The 24359-nt window shown below is 33.0% G+C and overlaps 1 protein-coding gene across 4 annotated transcripts in view; it reads right to left on the reverse strand.

The window, feature by feature from the left end:
• Positions 1–22385, reverse strand: part of LOC129938591 (protein groucho) — a 307911-nt gene extending 285526 nt beyond the window's left edge. For 2 of the 4 annotated variants that reach the window (XM_056046250.1, XM_056046248.1), the window contains exon 1: positions 20341–22383. In XM_056046250.1, coding sequence (XP_055902225.1) covers positions 20341–20376 — 36 coding nt within the window. In that variant the 5' untranslated portion in view covers positions 20377–22383. Of the gene's footprint in view, positions 1–20340 lie in introns of all 4 variants that reach the window. The other 2 variants (XM_056046249.1, XM_056046246.1) reach the window with 2 other exon arrangements.
• Positions 22386–24359: the final 1974 nt, after the last annotated feature.

Below are 24359 nucleotides of genomic sequence, written 5' to 3' on the forward strand. Positions count from 1 at the left end.
CCTTTATTCATGCTTACTGTTGACAGCAAAAAGTCTCGAGGAGATTTATAAAGTAAGATCAATCTTGGGCATAGCTGTTAAAATTGAACCACTCCGAAAATAAGTTGTTCCGCAGTGCAAACGTTGCCAAGCTATTGGTCATCCCCAAAAATGCTGCAACCAAAAGTTTGCTTGTGTAAAGTGCGAAGGAAAACATGCAACTAAAAATTGTCTTATGAGCAAAGATCAGAAAGCAAAATGGTGGAACTGCCAGGGTAATCAACCGGCAAAGTACAGAGGCTGCCCAGTTGCCAAAAAGTTTCAAGAGTTCAGAAGCAAAAATACATCTGCTAGACCAAAACCCAGGAACACAGTAAATATCGATTTAACTGCTGAAAACAATATTAAAAAGGAACCGCCTAAAAAGGCTGTTCAAAGTAAGCGATGAAAATAAAGCCTATTCTCAGATTGTTAAAAACGTCCGGAAGAATGAAGAGAAAGGCTACAACTTATTCTTCAAAGAATTGATAAACAGGATTTGAATATCAAACAGCTAAGCGAAAAAGTCGCTCTTAAAAAACAATGATGGACAGAACACTTAAAATCGCTACATGGAATGCAAACGGTCTTATACAACATTCATCCGAATTCAAAATCTTTTTAGATCTAGAACATATCGATATTTGCCTGGTGTCCGAAACTCATTTCTCCAATGGGCAATGTCTAGATAATGTAATAGAAAACTATTCATGTTACCACCTTCCACATCCAGCTGAAAAGGCAAGAGGTGGATCGGCGATTCTTATAGAAGAAAGCTTAAATAATTATGAAGTAACCAAGTTTACTAGTGAAAATATGCAAGTAACAACTATTAGTATTGGTATGAAAAAGAAAGAGTTTAAGATAGCAGCTATATACTGCCCACCAAGGCGCTCCCCGACAGAAGATAACTAACAAAATACCAGACCTTATTGACTTTTTCGTAGCTAAAGGAATCAAACGAAATTACATAAGTGTCGAAGGTAATTATGACCTGTCATCAGCTCATACTCCAGTGATTCTATCACTAAGTGAATCGGAAGTACTAGAAAAAAGTAATCCAAAGCTTGCTAGTTAGAAAACAAACTGGAGTGATTTTAGAGAAAGGCTTCTGAGTTTTATAAATTTAAGATCTCCCATTAATACAATCAAGCAAATTGACCATGAAGTGGAAAAATTTATTGCTGATGTGCAACAGGCCGCTGAAGAAAGTACTCCAACATTTTTTAATAGAAGACCAAATGAAATAAAATATCCTTTAGAGATAAGAGAGTTGATAATAGAGAAAAGACGAGCTCGAAGAAAATGGCAAAATACTAGATTTCCAGATGATAAAACAACAAATTTACAAATTCAAAAATGATTCACTCAGTACATTCCTAAAGATCAACGTGGCCTGTGTTTCGTTAGTACGAAACTTTATAAAATGAATTTTAAAATCTTCAATATTTTACATTACATTTATATCAGTTAAAAAAAATCCACTATTGTGAACTGAATTGTATGAATTGTAAACTGTATTGGTATCAATTTCAAACTTCCCGCCCATGCGGCCATATTTTATTTAAAATTTAAAATTAAGAAGAAAAAGGAAATGAAATAAAACCATTCCACACGATAGTTCCGCACACTCAACACGCATTTTGTCGTTTAAGTTTAAATTCTCTTTAATTTGTGTTTGTTTGTTATTTAACAGCTCAAGTAAGAGCTAATTTACAAAAAAGCTTGTTAAATTTTCATGACCCCCCGTTTTTTCAGTCAACCCCGTTTTTCGGTACGGGAAGCAGCCAAGCGCCTGAAAAGACCGCAGTTACAAAACTCGACCTTGAAATCTCAAGATTGGAAATGGATCGGTAACCCGAAAGAAAAAGCTAACCATTTCGCTGAACATCTTGCGAATGTTTTGTTGATGAGATAGATGAAAGTGACCAATCGTAAGACTTAAAGAAATAAAAAAAATAAAAATAACATCAACTATCAAATAAAAAATCACCAGGTTATGATCTAATTACTGCTCAGGTTATGAAAGAAATGCCATTGAAAGCCTTCATAAAACTCCAATATATAATAAATGCATGCCTTAAGCACCGGAATGTCTTGCACCATTGGAAAATTGCTGAAGTAATTGTCATACCTTACAGAAGTGACGGCTTACAGACCAATATCGCTTATACCAATTATGGCAAAAGTTTGAAATGTTGAGTTTACTGAGTAAACTGACAATTACAGTTCCACGATAAGTAAAAGGGTGCGTTCACAAATTAAATTCGAAGTTGTCAAGTACCTATTGGAAAACCCTACAAATGCGATTTCCAGGGCCTTGCCTTCAATTTTTCCGGATTTTCAACGTGGAACATTTTGTTTATCATTTTAATACACTCAACCTTATAGGCACTTTTGTAATACAGAAGTTCAATTTTGACATTTAATACTTTTATTGGTATTTTTCGATTGCTAATAAGTAGGTACCTACCTACCTTCTATTTAATTGGAGTGACTAATATGTACATATATGCATTTGGCTAATCAGTTAAATGCCATAATATTTATAAAAGGTACCTATAATTACAAATGTATACACAAACATATATAAATACTTACATACCATCATTTTATCTATATCTATCTACTTTAATACAAAAAAAAAACAATAATTTGATAAGTTTCAAAACATTTTTACTTTCATTTCGAGTGGTTTAGGAAGATATGTATGTCTAAAGTACTTTGCACTTCAGTCAAATTTTTATCAAACTCACAAGTTAAAATGTCATTTTGTTTTTATTTGACAATCAAATGTCAAATCAAACGCACTCAACGAACGTTAAACAAAAATATAAAAAAAATATAAGCTTGTCATATCTATCAAGTGGTGTTTGATTAAAATATTATACAATAATATGTGTCTATATATGCCATTTAATCTATAACTAATAAAATAAGATTACAATAGCTAATATTAAAACACACTCTTTGAAAACAAACCAAATATAAATATAAAAAGAAATATAAAAAAGAAACTAAAACAAATTGACTGAATGCGGTTTCGATACTCCTAAACTATAAAAAAAAATGTTTAAGCGTTATGGGACATGTGTAGTGTAATTGTTCAATTGAATATAGTCGAGACTTCAGACACTAAAGCTTAGGAATAGCAACGATCTCACAAGTTGTTGGTTTTTATAGACGATTTTATTTATAATCTTGGTGTTAGAGTTGCAAGTATGTTTGTTTCAGGGTTTAAAACTCAAGGAAGAATTATTTTCGAAACTTTTGTTATTACCAAATCTGTCTAAGGAAAATTGAACGAATGTCGGTAACATGCCTTACATCACCGACATTTGGAATGGCAACTCTTTTGCACTTCAAATCATTTCTATAATCTGTCATTCGCACCAATTTCGAGGCGAATCTGAATAGAACCTCGTCTAGAAAATTCAAAATTAAATTTACAAGTTATCATAGTGAATTTTTTAGGTTCTACTTTCGATTCTTTGAATTTTTTCTTCAATGACCACAGCGGTCAGCAAATTCCTAAAGTCCTTAAAAAACAACAGACTACAGAAAAATGGGCTTACAGAGCAACTGGGATTACGAAGATGCTTTTGGTATTTCAGAAAGTGACAGCGTCGATAAAAAAGTTCACAAATGATAAGGTAGTGTCCTAGGAATCGACAATGTAGTTCATCCGGCAAATTTCTTTATTAAGTTTTACTTGAAGTTTCCCACCCAAAAAAATGTCAAATCAAAGCTCCACTTAAATATGCTGTAAGTCAGAAATTGGAAATTAATTAGGAAGGGGGTGGTCACATGTGTACCATAAATTAATAATTCAATTGAACTTTGAATAATATCGAGATCTTTGTGCAGAATTCTCCTCTGACTAATACGTGAAATGTTGAGCTGTTAATGTCTCATCTTATTGAATAGTACAACGCCGGCCTCACGTTTACAGGAGGCTCTCTGTTTGCTTAATTTTGGTTAAAACGCACTGTTTCGCGTACACAGCACTCATTTTTAAAATAAGTTTTCGATATTTCCTAACGTTTGGTTCAAATGTCAAGTTAAATATTTCGTTGGGCGGTGGTATAATTTGTCAGAGTATCCTGTGAACAAAAATACCACAAAATTGTGTGTAGAAAATGACGGCAGTATTAGTATTTTATACTTTGACAGACCAATAATTTCTATCAAAAGAGTTAATAAATAATTCCCACAAAATCCAAAAATATATGAAACTGCACTGGAATTTCTTTAAGTTTGGCTTTGGAAAAGCCATTCGTAGGACAGTAGAAATGTATATGAATAACAAATACAACATCCGCAGTAGAATCACTGCCGATAAACGGTAAATTGAAATCCTGTCGGGCATAGATTGTTTAGGGTCCGCCAAGTAACTTTTTTCTGCAAAATGCTATATAAACATCAAATATACTCGTATAGCTTCTGCTGTGTTTTTGTGAACAAACCTTCGTTCAACATAGCCCGATAACGATCGCCATTGACTGTAACGTCTTCTCGCTCATTTTCGAGGAACAAAATGCACACTAAACAGTTACTCGTTTTGGGTGTATCGGCTTTTTAATGTATGCGTGCGGGTTTCTGTGCCCGTATACACAACCATATCCGTTTATCGGAAGGATAAAACTAATTATCTGTCAAATCAGACATGAGCTACGAGTAGGTGTTACCATTTACGAAATAAGCATTAGTTGAACAAAAAAAAAATTTAGATGGCGGACCCTATATTTTATTTGTAGCGGGCTTATTTACTAAGAACTACTTTACTCATTAAAAACAATACTTTTTACTTTATTTAACAATCCAAACCGATAAAATCTTAACTTTAAACAATTCAATTATAATATTTTATGACGAGTCAGAACACGTCTAGACGGCAGCTGATTAAAAGAAAGAATGTTCTGTTTGCTTTTTAGTTCGTTGAAATCAAAAGTTCTCTCTATCGCCTTAAGCGCTCGTACATTTCAAACATGAACTAAATTCTCCTTACTTAGAGGGTCTGTCCATACTTCCCAAATATTATCGAGTATCGAAAGCAATTTTTGAAGTTCTCATTCTCCGCCGTTGGTACGTTTGACACTTGACAGCTTAAGTAGTGTCCAACACACAAAACACTATGACGTCACTCAAAATGAACTTTGTTGATATTTCAAAATAACTTATTAAATAATCTTTGGTTTTTAACGTTGCTCAACATAAAATCTATCTTTGAGTTTCAAACGCTTCATTGTGTTTTTTATATTATTTATTGGAAACAAAAATAATTACACGTTAAGTTTTAGTATTGTTTGTTGCAAGAAATTAATATCAACAAAAAATATTAATTAATCAACGTAACGCCATCTGCTGCACGTAAGGAACCATTTTACGTAGACCATAATCTACAAACAAACCCCTTTCTATCTAATTCAATTTAAAAAATGGAAAACATGAATACATTTTAAATATATATTATTTTTGATATTTTCTAAACATATTCTCTTAAAAATTGTTAATTTTATTAAGTTAAAATTAGTTGACATTATTCTGACAAATGTTTAATGTTATCAACTTTCAAATTACTGTGAATCGTTTTATTTTTTGTTTTTCAGTGAGAGCAATATACTAAATATTGAATCCCAAATTAAACACTTCTAATTTTAAAGTTTTTGGAGCTGATAGTTTGACAGATCAAAAATGTCTGTCAAAAGCAGTTTCTAAAACACATATTCAAACAATTTAGAAACATGGTGATTTTTTTTTGACATAACAGTTTTTGGTAATTGACGTTTATCTTATCATATTCATAAGTGTAACTGAAAGCCATGAAACCCAAATGTGAACATAACTTAAGAACAGCATGAACAACAGTGACTCGCTGACTATTCCATCAATTATTGCCGCTGGTTTTTTTTTGTCTAGTGGTGTCTAAGCGATATACCTACTCTGTTCGGCTTTATATAAATAATAATCAACTCTGGAGGTTGTTTTCTCGAAGGGGCAAGAATTGGCAAGGCGCGGCGAACGGCAGGCAGGCAAGCAGGCAGCAGCAAAAGAAAAAAAAAGCAGCAACAGCAGCGGCAATGTACGAGTATACTCAAGTTGTTGTCGTTGAGATAATTTCTTAAAGTGGTCTTTTGTTGTTGTTTTTGTTGCTGTTTGTATTAAAATTGTCAGAGAGAGAGAGAAAGAGGGGGTGAGAGGTTCGGCAAGAGGATCAACTCATAATTGATTGTATTTTTTAAAGGGGCAAGAAACGTTAGCGGTAGGTATAGGTATTTATTTTTCTTTGTAAATATAAAATTGAGTATGAAGTGAGGGCGCTACATTTCTATAAAAATAAAAGAGAGTGTGCTAACTACTAGCTAGCAACTTAAGTTTAATAAGTTAAGTATGTGCGAAATTGCTTAGTATAATAGTTCAATGATGCATTTTAGTTTTTTGAATTGTCAGTTAGGTATAAAGACATTTAGAGTAAAGTTAATTTACGTTTTAATGAATTGTTTTTGTATTTGAAAAGAGGGCATGAGTCTTAAAAGGCTCCAGTTATAAGTGGGGAATTATCAACAGAAGTGCATGTACCTATAGATAATTGAATATTTATATCAATAAATAAAAAAAGTTAAATCTATTTTATTCTTCGTGGCTGTAAAAGGAAAAAGAAAAACACCCTTTAGTGAACAATTTGCAGCCTGTCAAACTAATGTCAACTTGCTCGATGACCATTGTATTACCATTGTGAATTATATATGTAGGTAGGTAGGAAGGTATTACTTTTTTAATGTTATTTTTGTAAAGTAATCTTCCTACCTGAACCTCCTGCTCCTGCCTGTCGCTGCTTGTACCTTTATTTTCTTATGATTTTTTTATCAGGAATCATTTTAGGTAGAGGTCGGTCGTCGTCGTCGTTGTCGGTACGGTAGGGTATTATATTCTTTGAATGCGGGGAATTTTTTTTTTATATTATTCTTTTATATCTTCGTCATTCGATCTTCTTTGGAAGAACACACTCCACGTGGAGTCTCGGTTTGGTTGGGTTAGTTGGTTGGTTGGTTGTCTGTCGGTTTCGGTATTGTTGAACACTGGTCGGAGATGTGTTTAGTCGCGCTATCAACACCAACAACGACGACGATGACTACCCAACCGACCGTCTGTCGTAATCACCATCACCATTGCCATCGTCTTCGTCGTTCTTTACGTCGTCGTCGTCGTCGTCGACCAACGATCAACGAATATGACGATGAATTTCTTCAACTGAGTGAGACGAGTGAAGAGAAAACAGCGACGCACAGCACACAACAACGTGGCGGTAAAACATTTTCTTGTTATGTCGTTTAGCTTTATTTAATTTCAAATCCAATTGTCATTTAGGTATTTGTTGTTGCTGTTGTTGTTGTTGTTATTATTTATTGGTCTTGAAAGTGAAAATTAGATTAGAAAGATTGATGTATGTTTTTTAATAAATATAAATATAAATACTTACTAATATTATTATTTATCTATTTTTGAATTTTGTGTTAGGTATTCCGATAAGATTATTAACAAATTTTTGTTGTTACTATTGAGTATATAAATAGTTACAAGTAAATTTTTAAGCACCTACCAACTTAAATTGATCTCGTTTTTAATCGATTGATTTGTTTTTTTTTTTTTAATTCGTGTATGATTGATGGATTTTTATTGATTGTGAGGTTTTAAGTTGAAATGTTTTACTGACTGTAGGTTCTCATTCTGCATTTCTCATTTTTTATTTTTTGTTTATAAAATAAAAAGTGTCTTTAGGCAGTAATCTAAATATCGGAAGTTTTTGAATAGGATTTTGACAACTTTTAATTTAATTTGTGAACGCACCCTTTCACTTAAGTACTATTTACATGAGCACGACCAACGAATGAACGAATATTCGTCGATTTTGACATTTCTTGCACATGAGAGTTTTAAAATCGTCGCGAATGAAGTTTGACAAGGAGCCACAGCCAAACACCATTCTCCACTGAAACCAAAACAGGAATGATGTTTTTAGGTTAAGTACGCGCGATTATTTTATTTGTTGCAAATGTGGATAATAACGAATAAAGTTTGACAGTTCGTATCAACTACAATTTTTTTCGCGACGAATAAATTTGTATGTATCATTAATCAAATAGAAACTATATTCGTATCGTTTTGTTAAGAATTTGTGTGGAAATATGTCTTCAAACGTATGTAAACTCACATTTTGCAATTTATTCGTCGTTCGTTGGTCGCGTTCATGTGAATACTACTTTATAATCGAATTTTCATTGTCAATTTATTCAGTAAAATCAACATTTTCATCATGATTCAGTACATGAACAAGAAACGTGTGCAAAAAATGGTCAACCGAAATACGGCGTCCGTATCCAAAACTTTTTTGTCATAATTATTGCGCTTGGGGCAGGTTGAAAGAAGTTAAGTGCAAACATTTTAGTCCACATATTTATTGTGTGATGTTGTCGTGTAAATGAAACAACGAGTTGGTCAAAGTGTCAAAAATATCGTTTTACAACTTTGAATTTAATTTGTGAACGCATCCTTTCACTTAATCGATTCGTCAGTCAATTTATTCGGTAAAATCAACATTTTCATCATGGTTTGGGACATAGACAAGAAACGTCTACAAATCGTCAACCGAAATTCGGAGTCCGTATCCGAAACTTTAAGAAGAACGTTAACTCCAAATTTTGGTCATAATTATTGCGCTAGGGGCAGGTTGAAAGAAGTTAAGTGCAAAAAATTTAGTCTACATATTAATTGTGTGATGTTGTCGTGTAAATGAAACAACGAGTTGGTCAAAATGTCAAAAATATCGTTTGACAACTTCGAATTTAATTTGTGAACGCACCCTTTTACTTAATCGAATTGTCAGTCAATTTATTCGGTAAAATCAACATTTCCATCATGGTTCGGTACACGGACAAGAAACGTCTGCAAATCGTCAACCGAAATTCGGAGTTCGTATCCAAAACTTTTAGAATAACGTTAACTCCAATTTTTGGTCATAATTATTGCGCTAGGGGCAGGTTGAAAGAAGTTAAGTGCAAAAATTTTAGTTCATTCATTGTGTGATGTTGTCGTGTAAATGAAACAACAAGTTGGTCAAAGTGTCAAAAATATCGTTTGACAACTTCTAATTTAATTGTGAACGCACCTTTTCACTTAATCGAATTGTCAGTCAATTTATTCCGTAAAATCAACATTTTCACCATGGTTCGGTACATGGACAAGAAACGTCTACAAATTGTCAACCGAAATTCGGAGTCCGTATCCAAAACTTTTAGAAGAACGTTAACTCCAATTTTTTGTCATAATTATTGCGCTAGGAGCAGGTTGAAAGAAATTAAGTGCAAAAATTTTAGTCTACATATTCGTTGTGTGATGTTGTCGTGTAAATGAAACAACGAGTTGGTCAAAGTGTCAAAAATATCGTTTGACAACTTTGAATTTAATTTGTGAACGCACTCTTTCCATGGTTCGGTACATGGACAAGAAACGTCTACAAATCGTCAACCGAAATTCGGAGTCCGTATCCGAAACTCCAATTTTTGGTCATAATTATTGCGCTAGGGGCAGGTTGAGAGAAGTTAAGTGCAAAAAATTTGGTCTTCATATTCGTTGTGTGATGTTGTCATGAAATTGAGACAACGAATTGATCGAAATGTCAAAAATATCGTCCGCAATTATTTCACGGCGGAGGCGTTCTAAGGAATGATAATCGCTCAGACCACATTATGACGTTTATTGTGGTCACTCCTTATAATCGATTTATTGAAGAGTTAACTTATGCTTATGCATGATTCGGATCTGTTTTATATAAATATGGGCGGATACAACACCCCCTACTCCTAAAAGTACAGTCTCAGATTGTTTCACTTTGTTCCTTACTATACAAATCAATTCACTTCACTATGTTCAACATAATCATTCTTCAAGAATCAGAACTATTTTATGCAAACGATACAAATTTTGGGAAATTGGGTTGATACCACGCCCCCTAAGAATCACATATTTAGCCTTGTTATATTTTAAATTGTATTATTCTACAACACTTTAAAGTGGTATTTTAAATTAATATTTTAAGTTATAACTTAGATAAGAAAGTGGGGTTATGCCACGCCCATTAAATCGAAAAACAAAATTTGTTCCCCAATTTTTTACAAGTATGTATGTACTTATTTCGCAATATTTTGGACTGAGCGTAGTTGTATACAACTTTTTTAATTAAGTTTTATTATTATTAAAAAGATTATTTTAAATGGCAATCATTCAACTAATATTATGACACTTAAAATGACAATTGAATTTGACAGTTGTCGAATGTGAACGATACCAATTTGAAACCACAAATGAATGATGCTTTGTTATTCTCCATTTTTGTAAGGAATTTAATAAAGAAAAATTAAGTTAGTTAATTTAGTTAAACATGAATTTTATGAAAATGGCGGAAAATACAAATTCTGCTTTGACATTGCTAAAGTATACAGATACAAAATAAATGTCAACAAAACTTCTAAAGCTTTGTTTACAAAATAAAACTTTTTTTCTTCATATGCTAACTTTTGCGCCATCTTTGATGAGCAGATATGAGCAAACAAAAGTTGATTAAAAAAAAACTAATTGTTCTTAATTTCGGCTTGAAGTACCGTTTGATTAAAAAAACCAGTATTAAGCTTTTGCAAAGTCATTTCTGACAAATATGTTGCTATTTATTTAAAATTGTATAAGCAATGTTTTTTTTTGTGGACACAACTGTTTGTACATTTGTAGATACCGCCAAATGCTAACATTTTAAATTAAATGAAACTCCTAATGAGACTTTTTAATGGAGGTTCGTATGCATTGGTATAGAAAGGGTGTTTTTTTTTTAAGAGAAGTTGGTTGTAAGAAGAAATAAAACGCATACGATTAAACTATTATTGGTAACAAATTTGTAAAATTTTTTCAGAAGAAACTCTTTTCATAATGAAGTGAGAAACCAAACTGATCATAAATCATGTGACAGCTGTCAAAACGACCATCTAAGAAAAAGTATCTGGAATTAAATATGAAAATAATTTGTCAAAAAAGTACATTGCCAAACACTTATCACCACACTCATCACTATGAAACATTCATAAGAACAAAACAACTATGTAGATGTATAGTGAGGTAGGCAAAACACGGTCAAAACAATAGACTTCCGTTGCTTGCTTTAAACGCCCCATTTATGCAAACAAAATTAACATGAATTCCCAAAGAAAAGAAACAATAATAAAAACAAACACAACCAAATAAGAAGCCAACAAAATAATAATACAAAAATATTAATTTTTATTTTTTAAACAATAAAACAGAAACAGGTTAACTAAGATTGTAAATAACAATTTATCTGTCACATTCCTATTGACATGACACTTAATAACTAAAGAGATTGTCCCGCCCAAAGCGACGCGGCGCTGCTGCTGCTCGGCGACGGCTGTATAATCATTCAATAACACAACCACCTTTGCGTCACCTAAAAAAAAAAAAAATGTCACATTTTATATTTGCCGCCCGGTCTTCTTCTTCGGCTTGTACCTCTCTCATCTGTGCTTGTTTTTTATGTTCACCCCAAGAATCAATTTGACAAATTTTTTGACATACCAGCCTACAAACATAATATTTCTTTATTTCGTTTTTGTTTTTTTTTTTTGTTTTGCATTTGCTTTGATGGCAAATGATTTATAAATGAGGTGAATACTAATGGCATTTCTTTTTTTGTTTGCTTTTAACACGTGCTTGTGGTTAATTTAATACTCATTAAATTTTGTTTGTCGTCAATATTCTTAACAGCTCACAAATTTTTTCAAGACAGTAAACATTATATTCACAATTTAAAATTGTTTTGGATGAAAAACTTTATAAAGTATGAAATAACAAATTTGTATAAAGCGCCACAATGGGAAACTGCAGTAACAAAAATCAAATTCGTGCAATTAGTTGAAGGCTGGGACTACATATGACATATGTATGTGTATAAAAACAAGTTATTATACCCTTTAATACACGCTGCACGATTGAAGACGATTTTTTGTAACGGCCTTTTAATGAAAGCCCGTGACCTAAGCAGCTACCCATTATGTACAGGGGTTAAAGAAATGGGTTGATTTTGACAGTTCATAATGCTATTTTTGATTTTTATTGGCTAAATTTTAAATGAAAGCAGTTTTTCAAGTTGTTAATAGTTTTCATTTCATTTCGAATATCTGTCAAATTAGCATCACTATCACTCCGAAATTTTAGAACTTTTTTTTTTTTTTTTGTTATTATCTTCTGATAATATTTAATACACCGATTCCATTGTGAAAATTTAGTACGGCAGTACTTTTTTCGGAGTCGGCTTTTTTGACAGCTGTCATTGGATTAATGCTAAGTTTAGTTTATCACCCAGCAATGTCGGTAATTTCAGTAACCATTAATCGGTTTCGTACCAGATTTACTCTAAAGGATATTGAAGATGCTGTTATTGCTGTGAAACATGGTATTGAAGAAGTCCCGAGTGAGTCCATTCGCCATCACTCGCAACCATTTGAGCTGTGTCAAAGTCCATCCACCTTATGGAAGATAGCATAGAACTTCTCAGCTGGAATTTATTGGAGCCAGCCAGCCACGAAGTTTTTTTTTAATAAAATAGCAAACCACTATCTTTATAATAAAGCTAAATTCTTGGCCATAACATTAAATTACATAGGTTTTATTTCTTCCTTAAACCCACTGCTACTAGTGGGTAATTTTCCAGGTCAAATGGACATTTTCAGGAAATAGGCATGCGACAAAAATAATGAAAATTGAAGTTTTTAAAAGTGCGATATAGCAACGAAACTATCGCGAAATGGCAAGGAAAGTTTCCCGACGGTTTTATTTTCCGAAAAGAAATCACAATTGTCGTGCGAAATATTTCGACTCAACACCTTAGGAATATTTCTTTGATATCATGCCAATGACCGATTCAAGACCAAAAAGATGGAATTCGAATTGATCATGTAAAATTTTATGAAAAGGACATGGTGCTGCAACCATATTCATTTTACTGATATTGTCATCTATTGCAAATGACATATCTTTCACTTTACAACGAAATAAACATCCATTGAATCATCTTCAAAAATTCCCCTTTTTTAAATAATAAAAATTAAACCTCTCATTGAAAACCCCTGTAGTTAATCAAAAATTTTACAGCTTAAGTGACATTTTCAATTATATTTCAAACTTTTGCTATTAGCAAATCCGACGAGAGAAAGTTGAACGAATGTCGGTAACATGGTCTGCCACACCAACATGGCAACCTTTTCGCACTACATACAATTTTTATAATCTGTCATTTGTGTCAATTTTCAGATGAATCTGAAGTGAATTTTTAGTTAAAATTAAACGAAACAAAAATAAGCAATAGTAAGTTTAAAAATACATGTTCAAAGTTTATCTTCATGAATGTTTGAGTGTTTTTTCTTAATAATGGGCAAAATCAAAAAAACCGAAAAAGGATTTAGAGTGTATTTAATCAACAGAATTCCAAACTGAGTTGAATAATGTTTTTTGGAATCAGCTGTTAAAAATGACGCTCATTTAACCCAAAAGCAGTCGTTAAATACAAACACCGGTTTCAAAGTGTGAATTGAAAAAGTACTTTTTTCGCATAAGTGATTAAAATTTTGACACTTAGTGTCATTAACTGGTTTTAAAAATTCACTTTCTTAATTCATCCATTGGATATGCATTTTGTTTTAATGGCTGAATCACAATCACGCGTCAGATTCAGCTTTGTCTGCGTTACGTTAGGCCTGCTTCGAGGTTGCTTTGAATAACATTTATATTATTTCATCCCTCCAAAGAACAAATATTTTGATTGTTCACATTTTTGTTCAGCTGTTGAGCTGTCAGACAAAGCAAATGTTCAGATAATTGAACTAGAGCTTCCGTTTGGAGTCACATAACGTTACATTACGTTCTTTTAATTACGATTGTCAAACAAAACGTGAGGTCGAAGCTCCATTGTGGTAGAATTTATTGAATTCCTATGGCTGAACTCGTAAACTTCAGGTGAAGCCAAAGTTGAAGCGTGTTTGTGATTCAGCCATAATTCTCTACTTTCGATTCCTTGAAAGCTATCTTAATGACTACAACAGAGGTTAAGTCATAGTCCTTAGAGAAAAACAGAACATAGAAACACTACCATACAGAGCATCTGGGATGTCGTAGTTGTTTTAGGTATGTCAGAAACTGACAGCGGCAATAGCCAAGTTGTTCACAAATGATAAGGTAGTGTGTAAGGAATCGACAATGTAGTTCATTCAGCGAATGTCAATCGACATAAATATTAGATATTATTGACCTTTGTTATAAATAGAAAATATTTAACATGATTAAACATTTTAAAAACCCTTATATTCTAAGTATTTAAATAAATGTATACATTTTAAATTCAACACTTTTAGTGTAAATTTCATCTTTCTACTTTTTTTAAGTATAATTCTTGCCTAAACCCATTTTTTTTTTTTTCTAAAAATAAATCGAACCCATGTCTAATTTAATCAACTTCAATGGAAGATTAAATAATCAATTCTGTAACAAATATTTTACCAACAATGCCACATTCCTAACTCAATAAACTTGATGAAAAAAATATATGACAAATTAAAGGCTAGTGTGATGTAGGTTTAAGAAAACACAAAAAATATACCTATCTTAAAAAAGTAAAGGTTCAAAATTTTTAATCAATGCAGGTACCTGATAGGATCATTATAGGGGATCTCTAAAGTCTAAACCAAGGACGACCGACGAAAAAAAAAAGATCAAGACAAAAATAAAACGGAGACAGGGAGGAAAAGAGAATTTCTATATAATCATAAAACTGCCACAACAATAAGTACATTGCCGGGTGCTGCTCTGGTCTGATGTTGATGTTCCTCATTGAATGTGATGCATATGTCTCAAGAGCCACCCCTTGAAATTGATAATAATACTCGTAGTCGTCGTATCGTACGTAGCACAGGAAGAGAAAAAGCAGAAGAAAAAAAGGTTTGCAGACATCTGGTTCGATTTCAAACTAGTTTTATTTTTCAATATCCACTTATATTTTATATTGCTAGATAGGTCGGTACGGTAGATAGGTAGGTAAGTAGGTAGGTATATTTATGTATATCAGCACCAGCAGCTCATCATTGCTGAATTATATACACACAAGAAATAAGAGATATCTATTTATGTGACACTGACAAGGATAGCGCATGCAAAATAAAATAAAATATTAAACACAAACACACACACTTTAAGTGGAAAGGAACATTTAATGGGATTCAATGAGTGTGCCTGATGCCTGGCCTGCCTACATACATACATAGACATAGGACATCCGCTTCGTCACTACTTAAGCTGCGCTACACTGATCGATGTCATCTGAAAGATAATTGCCGATGAGGGGAGACTTTAAAAAAAGCAACAAAAGATTAAGTACCTTGGTATACTCTGATGTTTGATTGATTTTTCACGTCTCTGCAAAATGTACACACAAGGTGTTGGATGTTCTTATAAAGTGACAGATTGTCACGATCAGGGGTGCACGACACCACTCTCCGATGGAATTAATTATGTATTGCGGAATTTCTTATTATAATAAAAAGAAGTGTGTAGGTAGAAATACGATGAAAGATTTGAATAGTGCATGACAGAACGTTTTGCTATTTTTTTAATTGCAATTAAAACAAGAGTGTCCATTTGAGTATGATACATAGTTGTAGTTTGCACGAAAGAAAAGGTGATATCATTGGAATAGTATACGGGCAAAGGTAATCTACCTAACAGTCTATGAGTATTTTTTTAAATGCTCTAGTTCATTACACTTAAGTGCCTCTTATTACACTATTAAAATAAACAATATACTGGACACTTGAGGTTATATAGACTTTATTTTCAACTTGAACAAACTATCAACAAAAAAAAAGAATGTGCTCTCACCTTTGGTTCTCTCTTGTCTCGCTGTGCGATTTCATTTTAAACTAATACTTTATTTGCAAGTGAATGCGTTCACATCGAGAATCGAATTGTTTCATTTCATTAGCTTTGCATCCTTTCATTTTCGTTTGAAATTTTACAAGCATAAGAATAAAGCTAAGAAGTATAATTAATTAATTATTCGTAGTCGTGCTAAATTCTGTTACAACTATTTGAACCTGTATAGTCGTTTAAAAATCTCGGTATTAATCGAATTTTTGTGTGGCGTACAATCAAACGTTATATGGATACCTTAAGTGTAAAAGACAAGCCGCAGCCCGGTAGTATACGAAGTGTGAGGACAAAAAATGCCATTAGAGCGGAAATCCCCTACGTAAGCAGAAAATCATGTCACGAAAGATGTATATTTCGAAAAGAATTTTGTCGCGGCTAATTAGAAATGATCTTGGAATGGGTGCCTACCGCGGAGTGACTGGACAAATATTGAAAAATGCCCTGAAAAAAAGTCATGTTTTCAGATGAGAAAATGACAAGGTAGGTATATGCTCAGAGTTCTCAATAAGCAAAGGAAACTGGCGGAGTCCAAAGAGGTTATCATCCGAGTTGGCTTATGGTTTGGAGGGGAGTTAGCTACGAAGGTACCACCATTTTTGTCAGCAAGGCGTACAAACAAAAGCAAAAAACTATCAAGAAAACGTTTTAGATAAAGTGGTAAACCACTCAACAATGCTCTATTCAATAAACACTATTTGGTGTTCCAGAAAAACTCAGTTCCAGCCCACAAATCGACCCAGCTGTGCATCAGATTGGCCTTTAGGCAATCCCGATCTCTGGATTATTCCTTTTGGACAGAACTAGAGCTGATGGCTTGCCACTAAGGACAACCGAATTTGGAGAGTCTAAAATCAAGTCTTGACAGTTGTCTTCAAACCTTCTGGTTACAGAGTATGTACCATGTACATGTGTGTAGATGTTAATTTTGTACCTATATTTTGTAAAATAAGGTCATTATTTAACATATGTATATAAACATTTTAGTGACATTTCACAAGCTTATGTTAGGGTCTTAATTTTTGATTTATTTATATTTACAAAAAAAATGTTTTAATTGCATAACTGAAGTAGGTATTTATTTGTTTATTTTACACATTCAAAAATAAAAAATACTAAAGTGCTAATCTTATCTTTTTTGGTAGTAGGTAGGAAATTCAAATTAGCCTCGGTATCAATTAACATATGATGTTACCTTTGAATTTTATTTGGTTTTTTAACTTCTCAAGTTTAAATTTTAAACTAAAATGAATCATTTTTTTTTCTTTGCTGGTTAATAAAAAAGTAAATTAAAAGCTTTCATCCATCACGCGAAAAAAAGTGATCACAAGACTTTTTTGTGATAGCTGTCATACAAAAGTTCGATGACTATTAATAGCATTTTCGATTATCTTCCAGACTGAAGCTTTCGATACAAGAACATTTCAGTTTTTCTTCTAAATAGGTAGAAGGTTCTGGATTTGATCACTTAATTGAAATGGAACCTAATTTGCTAATTTTAACTTATTCAAATTCAGAATCGATTGTATAAAGCATTTAAGCATTATTTTATTATTGCAGATTTCCAATGAAGAAATAAAGGCGTTTGCAATAAAAAGTTTCATAATAGCCCGCTGTTTGGGTGGCTGTCATCTTTTGACATTTGACAGGTAAAAATTATGCCAATTATTTAAAGCGAACACACACTTCAGCAACAACAGTGACACTTCTTAAAATTAAAGCACTTTTGGGGCGCGAAGCACTATTTACATATTATATTTGAAAGTGGATATGTTGTGCATACATAAAAATTTTGCGAAATTCAGACCAGAACTTATTTTAAATTATTAAAATGGACAATATTAAAGATGATTTGTTTGAAAAATAACAAGAATAATGTAGATTTAATGAATTTCCATGTTTTCTTTTAAGTTGAATCTGAATGAAATAAGAACTAAAATAAAGGGGTTCGTTCGTAGAGTATGTTTTAAGTAAAATGGTTCTTCGCATCCAACAGATGTCGCTGGCGTTAATAAATTGTTATATTTTTTGTTGATACTAACATTTTTGAAAATGATACAAAAAATATAATACAAAAATAACGTAAGAAACTAAAAAATCGAATTTATGCTAAGCAACGTTAGATTCCAGAATACGAATTATGATTTAAATTGTATATCAGTATTTTTGTTGGAGGATTTATACAATATACACCTATACCTACATATCTAGCTTTTAATCTGATAAGTAGATGTACAAAAATTGATACGTCAGCTTATTGAAAAATGTCACAAATAATCAAATTAGTTAAAATAAATTGAAAATTAGTCGAAATATCAAAGTAATTTTTTAGTGTTTTGGATGTTGGACACTATTCTACGATAAAAGCCATCAAATGTCAAACATACTAACGAACGTCTAAAGAACCCTACACACGTTCAACGTTGCTTGTCAATTTTACTTAAACGAGACTCGATTCAAGTAATATCGATCGTTCGTAGTGCTATCAATGTTACCCCTAATATTAAATTTGACATATTGATGAGAATCAAAAAAATGTCGAGTTTTTTCAATTTTACATGACAGAACTAAGATGGTATGTTAAATACATGAATAAATGAAGCAATGGCATTGTTAATTGTAATTGATAGGTGTGGTGGCTAATTTGTATCCATATATATATAGATATTTGACAGAAAATGGCGACAGTAATTTTTGGTCATAATAATTGAAATTGTGTAGAACCCTTAAGAATTAAAGCCTCGATAATTGCTTTCGATACTCGATTAAAAGTCAAGTCTCTATCAGCAGCAGCATTTCAATTTCATTTTTATCAGCAGTAGTTTTACTGAGTATGTTGTATTTGTGTGACACTCAACAACAGCTAAAAATATCAGTACTGTAAAACGTTTTATTGTCGAACATACAAGTTTGTCCATTCTTCATCGATCTAAAGAATTACAGATTCCAAAAACTGCACTACAACGTATGTTGCATTAAGATTAAGAATTGAAGGATATTAAGGCTCATTTCGCTTAACACAAGAAAGATCAAAGTAATTGTATCCAAAAATCATATTCAGCGATGAAGATAGGGCCAGAAAAATCCAGGAATTGTTGCTTAAAAGTCTCTCCGTCCATAACATGTCACTGGTTGGTGACGTTTTTGGAATAGCTGTGTTATTGGAAATGAGAATAGTGCAAAGTTTTACATAGAATGGATAACCTAAACGAGCTATGATTAGATGGACGACCAATTTTATCAAAAGAATAGATATCACAAACGTGTTAGTTCAACAAATTCGGCTGATTTCGTTTTCCATTTTCAATAAAATAATTTTTTTATCATTTCTCTTAAGAATTGAGTTTTTAAAATCAAACTAAAAACTTTGATTAAAAAAAATAGAAGGGATGTGTTTGTTTTTCAATCTGGCAATACTTTTCTTGGAGTTGTTCTTTTTGACAGCTGTCACTTGATTAATGCTCATTTTGGTTTGTCACTTACATTTTATAATGAATAGACTTAGTCTTAAACAACATTTGCAAATCTTGTAAAGTTGTTACCAGAATAATTGTTCGGTTAACGTAAAGAAACAATGAATTTGCTGAAGTTTTATTAATCGCGTTATGTCACATCGTGGGTGGCATGGCCTCCAAAATAGTGCAATTTAGCACCGTATTTTTGGGAAATTATGTGAACTCGCTTGTCTAAGCAAATAAGTTCGAGACGATTGGCGCCTTGGAAGAGAATTTTAGGCACTTTATTGCTGAAATACAGACCAATTTGTTCTTAAATTGCGGCGCATCTTCAGTCTTCACTTGAATTTATTGGAGTCAGCCGCAACGGCCACTTGCCCGAAATCATTTTAAAAACATGATAGTAAAGCCTCATCTTTAAAATAAAGCAAAATTATTATCCATAACCTCAAACCCAATGCCTGACAAATAACAAATATTTTGAAGATAGTCGTACGCTTGTAGCGTCGGCATTCTATACTTATTTAATAATTACTATAACTTTTCCCGTCGGTAAAGATGAAATATTAGACTAGGCCTTATACCTAGGAATATAATTTAAATGTCAATGAAAATACATTTTGTGTTTTGCTACCAATTTTAAAAGCTATGAAAGCCTAATATTTTTGTATATTTTGCCAAACAAAATCAGTTTATTTTTTACCGGCATTTAAACCTCTTAAATCAAGTTGTGGGTTAGGCCAAAACAAATCTAATATTTTAGCATACCTATACATAACAATAAACAATAGAAATTAATTAGGTTACAATCATTTTAATTGATTAAACTTACCCCAGCTGATGGATGACGAACCGGTGCCGGATACATATCCCCGCCGATGATTTGTTTCTTCTTTTCTTATTCAAAAACAATAAAGACTTGCTTTTCAAGCCTATCAGAAATTAATGTAAGTTATCTCTAGAATTAGAAGTTAATCCACACACTGAAATTAATCGTCGAGGTGTGTTGTAATAAGTGTAATTAACAACCAAACGAAAAAAAAAATGAAAACACAATAAAACTTTTATTCTTCCTCGCTATATGTTTGCGCAGCACTGTATAAACTATTTGGTGTTGAAATAACGGTTTGGGTAATTTTTTCCTTTTCTTTTTTGCTTTTGAAAAACTCACTCACTCGCACTCTATTAACAATTTTATATTAACGTGGTGACGCGTCGATAAGCCTTTTCCTTGCAATCACTCCTCGAGTCGAGTCGAATCGAATCGAACAAACAACAGAAACAGATGAAAGCAGCAGGCGACGACCAAAAAACCCTTGATGCAAAATAAAAGAACCACGATAATTGCTTATAAATCGCAGGGCAAAATGTATAGACAAAATTCAACGAACGAACGAAGGAACGAAAAATAAAACACTTAAAACAAACCGATGTGGTGAGAGATGATGACGATGTCGATGACGACGACGGGTGAAAAGGGGTGGCGGGTTGAAAAATAAAACCGAAAGGCGAAAGCAAAAGAGGACGAAGACGGCGGCCGGGCAGCGGCAATGAAGCTCCTTCAAAAACCACTTAATCCACTTGTAACACACAAACGCGATTCAATAAGTAACACACATGTATACACACACTCTCTCACACACGCTGGGTGCGCATTGACAAACCGAAAGAATATTGGCGTCGAGTGGCAGGCCGGCAAATTCTTTGTTTTCTTCTTTCCCTTCCGTTTCCAAACGCTACGCTCGCTTCCAATGTTTCGTCGGACAACCGAAAAATATTAATTTTATAAATTTCACTTGAACTCTTTTTTTCTTCGTTGTGTTGTTTTAATTTCTACATCTCGCTCTCACCTTTACTGTAATTTAGCAGTAACGGACTGGCAAAAAAAGTGACAGAAGTTGAAAGCGTTTTTTTATTTCGTAGTGTAAACATAGCGAAATGCGCATTTAATTGCGGCAAAAAACCATGGATGCCTTGCCCTGGGGTGACACTGTGGTGACAGTGACAGTAGTCGCTCACTGTTTTGGAGCAGGCTTTTGATTTCGATAAATGGTTTTAGTAATCGGCTTTTTAAAAACCGGACAATATTTAAGCACTATGACGATAGATTAATTATATTTATGGTGGGTGCGGAGACGGACACAATCGCAAAATAGTCGAGTGTAATGATTTTGACATTTATCTCACCAAGAACTGTTTGTTATTTTGGGTACAGGTGAAATCTTTTTATTTATCTGTCATAAAAATCCAAAGGGTGTGACACGGATTAAAATAAACACAATCGCATAAAAATAAACTATCTAGCGTCTGTCTGTGGACATAACGACGAATCGGTAATATAATCGCAATGATGACGAAAACACAAAATTCCGCTTTGTTGCTCCGCGTTGCGGTTAACTCAACAGACTGACGTTTGTTTGGAAAGCACACGGCCTGCCTCAATGAGAGAAAAACGAACGAACGACCGACGAGTTGAGAACGAACACAAAAAAAAAAAAAAACAAGTCGTGTGTTCTTTTTCAGCCGCTTGCTAAAAGAAAGAGAAGAGTATAATAATTAACGGCAAACAAAAAAGAAAAGACGTACTTTGAAAAAAAAAACTAGGTTTTCGCTTCTCTCGCACACAAATATGGCTGACAATTATTTTATTGCATTGACTGTCAATTCGGCCATTTTGAAGAATTTATTGCACGTTTTTTTTAGGTTCACGAAAGGGTTAAATACCTCCACAATTCAAATAATTTGTATTATTGACAAGAAATGTTAGAAGTTTTTATCTGTTGATAACTTCGAACTGATTTCTTTTGTATTTTGTATAAGAAATTAAAAAGAAAATATTCAATAACAAACACTGTTTAAGCTTGATGCTATTTCTAGAGAGTTCACGCTATATGTCGCTGTCGCTGTGGCGAATGGAACCATACCAGTAATTTGTTTGTTTTTCTTAGTCGAGTGAATAGACTATATGAATATGCAATCGGATTTCTCTGTTTTTAGTTTTAAATATTTATAGCGCCACCTACAGATAAATAGCTAAATTGGAGTGCGGTTGAATTCGGAAAAGCAGCTTTCATTTACTTGAATTGGATTTTTTTAAAGAGAATATACACAATTTTATTTACGACCTTGAATACAAAAAAATAATTATTTACGTTTAATAATTTATTAAAATAACTAGCAGACCCGACCACGCGTTGCTGTGGCTGAGTAATTAAGGAAGGACTTAATAGACAATCACAGTTTAAGTTTACTGAAGTGCCAATCGATGAACAATATTTTTGGTCAGCCTGTCTTTTGTCAACACAAATAAACTCGATGGTCTCCCTAAACGTGAACAGGCCACGTATAATTGCCCATGAGAGAAACATGGATTCTCTAAGTCTAAGCCGCAAATAGACATTGTTTGTCCTTGTGATTTGTTAATAGTCATCGCGAAAGCTAAACGGATAGGAAATTGCAGTCTTTTGAAAGGTATTGAAGAATCTGACGGTATCATTGAAATGCATGGTAACAGAACGATTTCTCCTTTAAACTTTCCTGCCAAAATAGTTGCTTCGAGAACATTTCCGGTGATTTTTTTAATTACCAAACGTGTACCGTTGCATAGTTTAGGAGGGTTCAAATTACGCAGAAGAATAATCGGTGATCCATATTTTAACCGAAAAAAATGGAAAATTCACTGCTTAGTTTTCATCGACAGTAGCGTCGATTGACTTAAACGACATTATATCGCCTGGTAATAATTGTTGTATCTGGTAGTTAATTAGATCCACATCAACATTTTTTGCTGCCAAAATAGCACGATTACTGAGCCAATTGTGATTTAGATAGTTATTTATTATATCTGGGAAGACACTCTCGATCAGATCATTTTTAGTTTCAACAACAGGGCATAAATTGTCTGTCAATCTTATGCATTGGGTATCTTGATTAAATTCCACTTCAGCGTTTCCAATATCTAATAGTTCCTGAGAAAATAATCGTGCTGTCGGATCATTTTGGAGTTGTACTCGCATGTTTTTTGTTTACCTTAGTGTTTTGACGTTTCTCCAAAAAAATGATTGTATTAAACATGCAATGATTTCATCAGCAAAAGTAGAGCGAGGAATCACTGGCAATGTTTGCCGAAAATCACCAGATAATAGTAGAATAGCTCCACCAAAATGTCTGTCATTACTGTTTAAATCCTGCAAAGTTCTATTTAATGCTTCGAGTGAATGTTTATGAGCCATGGAACACTCATCCCAAATTATGATTGAACTCCTTTGTAACACTGTAACCATTCCACTCCTCTTTTTAATGTTACACAAAGCATTTGGATTTTTATGGACATCTAGTGGTAACTTAAAAGCAGAATGTGCTGTTCGACCATCTAACAAAGTAGCAGCTATGCCTGATGATGCAATTACTAATGCAATTTTCTTTTGTGACCGTACTTTCGCAAGGATCAACGATATCAAAAATGTTCTACCGGTTCCACCTGGTGCATCTAAGAAAACGAAACCACTTTGTTTAGCATCAACAGCCAAAGTAATCCAATTGTATAGATTTTTTTGTTCGTCAGTTAATAATGGTTCATTATTAGCAACAATTGTAGCTAAATCAAGATTATTAAATTGTTCTTCTCGCTGCAAATCGCTATTCACTAAGTCTATAGCTGGACGATTAGGTGATGGCATAACATAATGACTAAGTGATGAATTTGAGATCATAATGCATAAGTTTTCAATTAATATCAATGCTTTATTATACATATCTGATGAGAAACCTAGATTTGGAAATTGGTTTGTTTGTTTAAGTCGGTATAGTAATATTCAGTCATGTAGTTTTTATATTTTTCCCACAGTATAG

The sequence above is a fragment of the Eupeodes corollae genome, chromosome 1, assembly GCF_945859685.1.
Source record: "Eupeodes corollae chromosome 1, idEupCoro1.1, whole genome shotgun sequence".
Classification (NCBI taxonomy): Eukaryota; Metazoa; Arthropoda; class Insecta; order Diptera; family Syrphidae; genus Eupeodes; species Eupeodes corollae.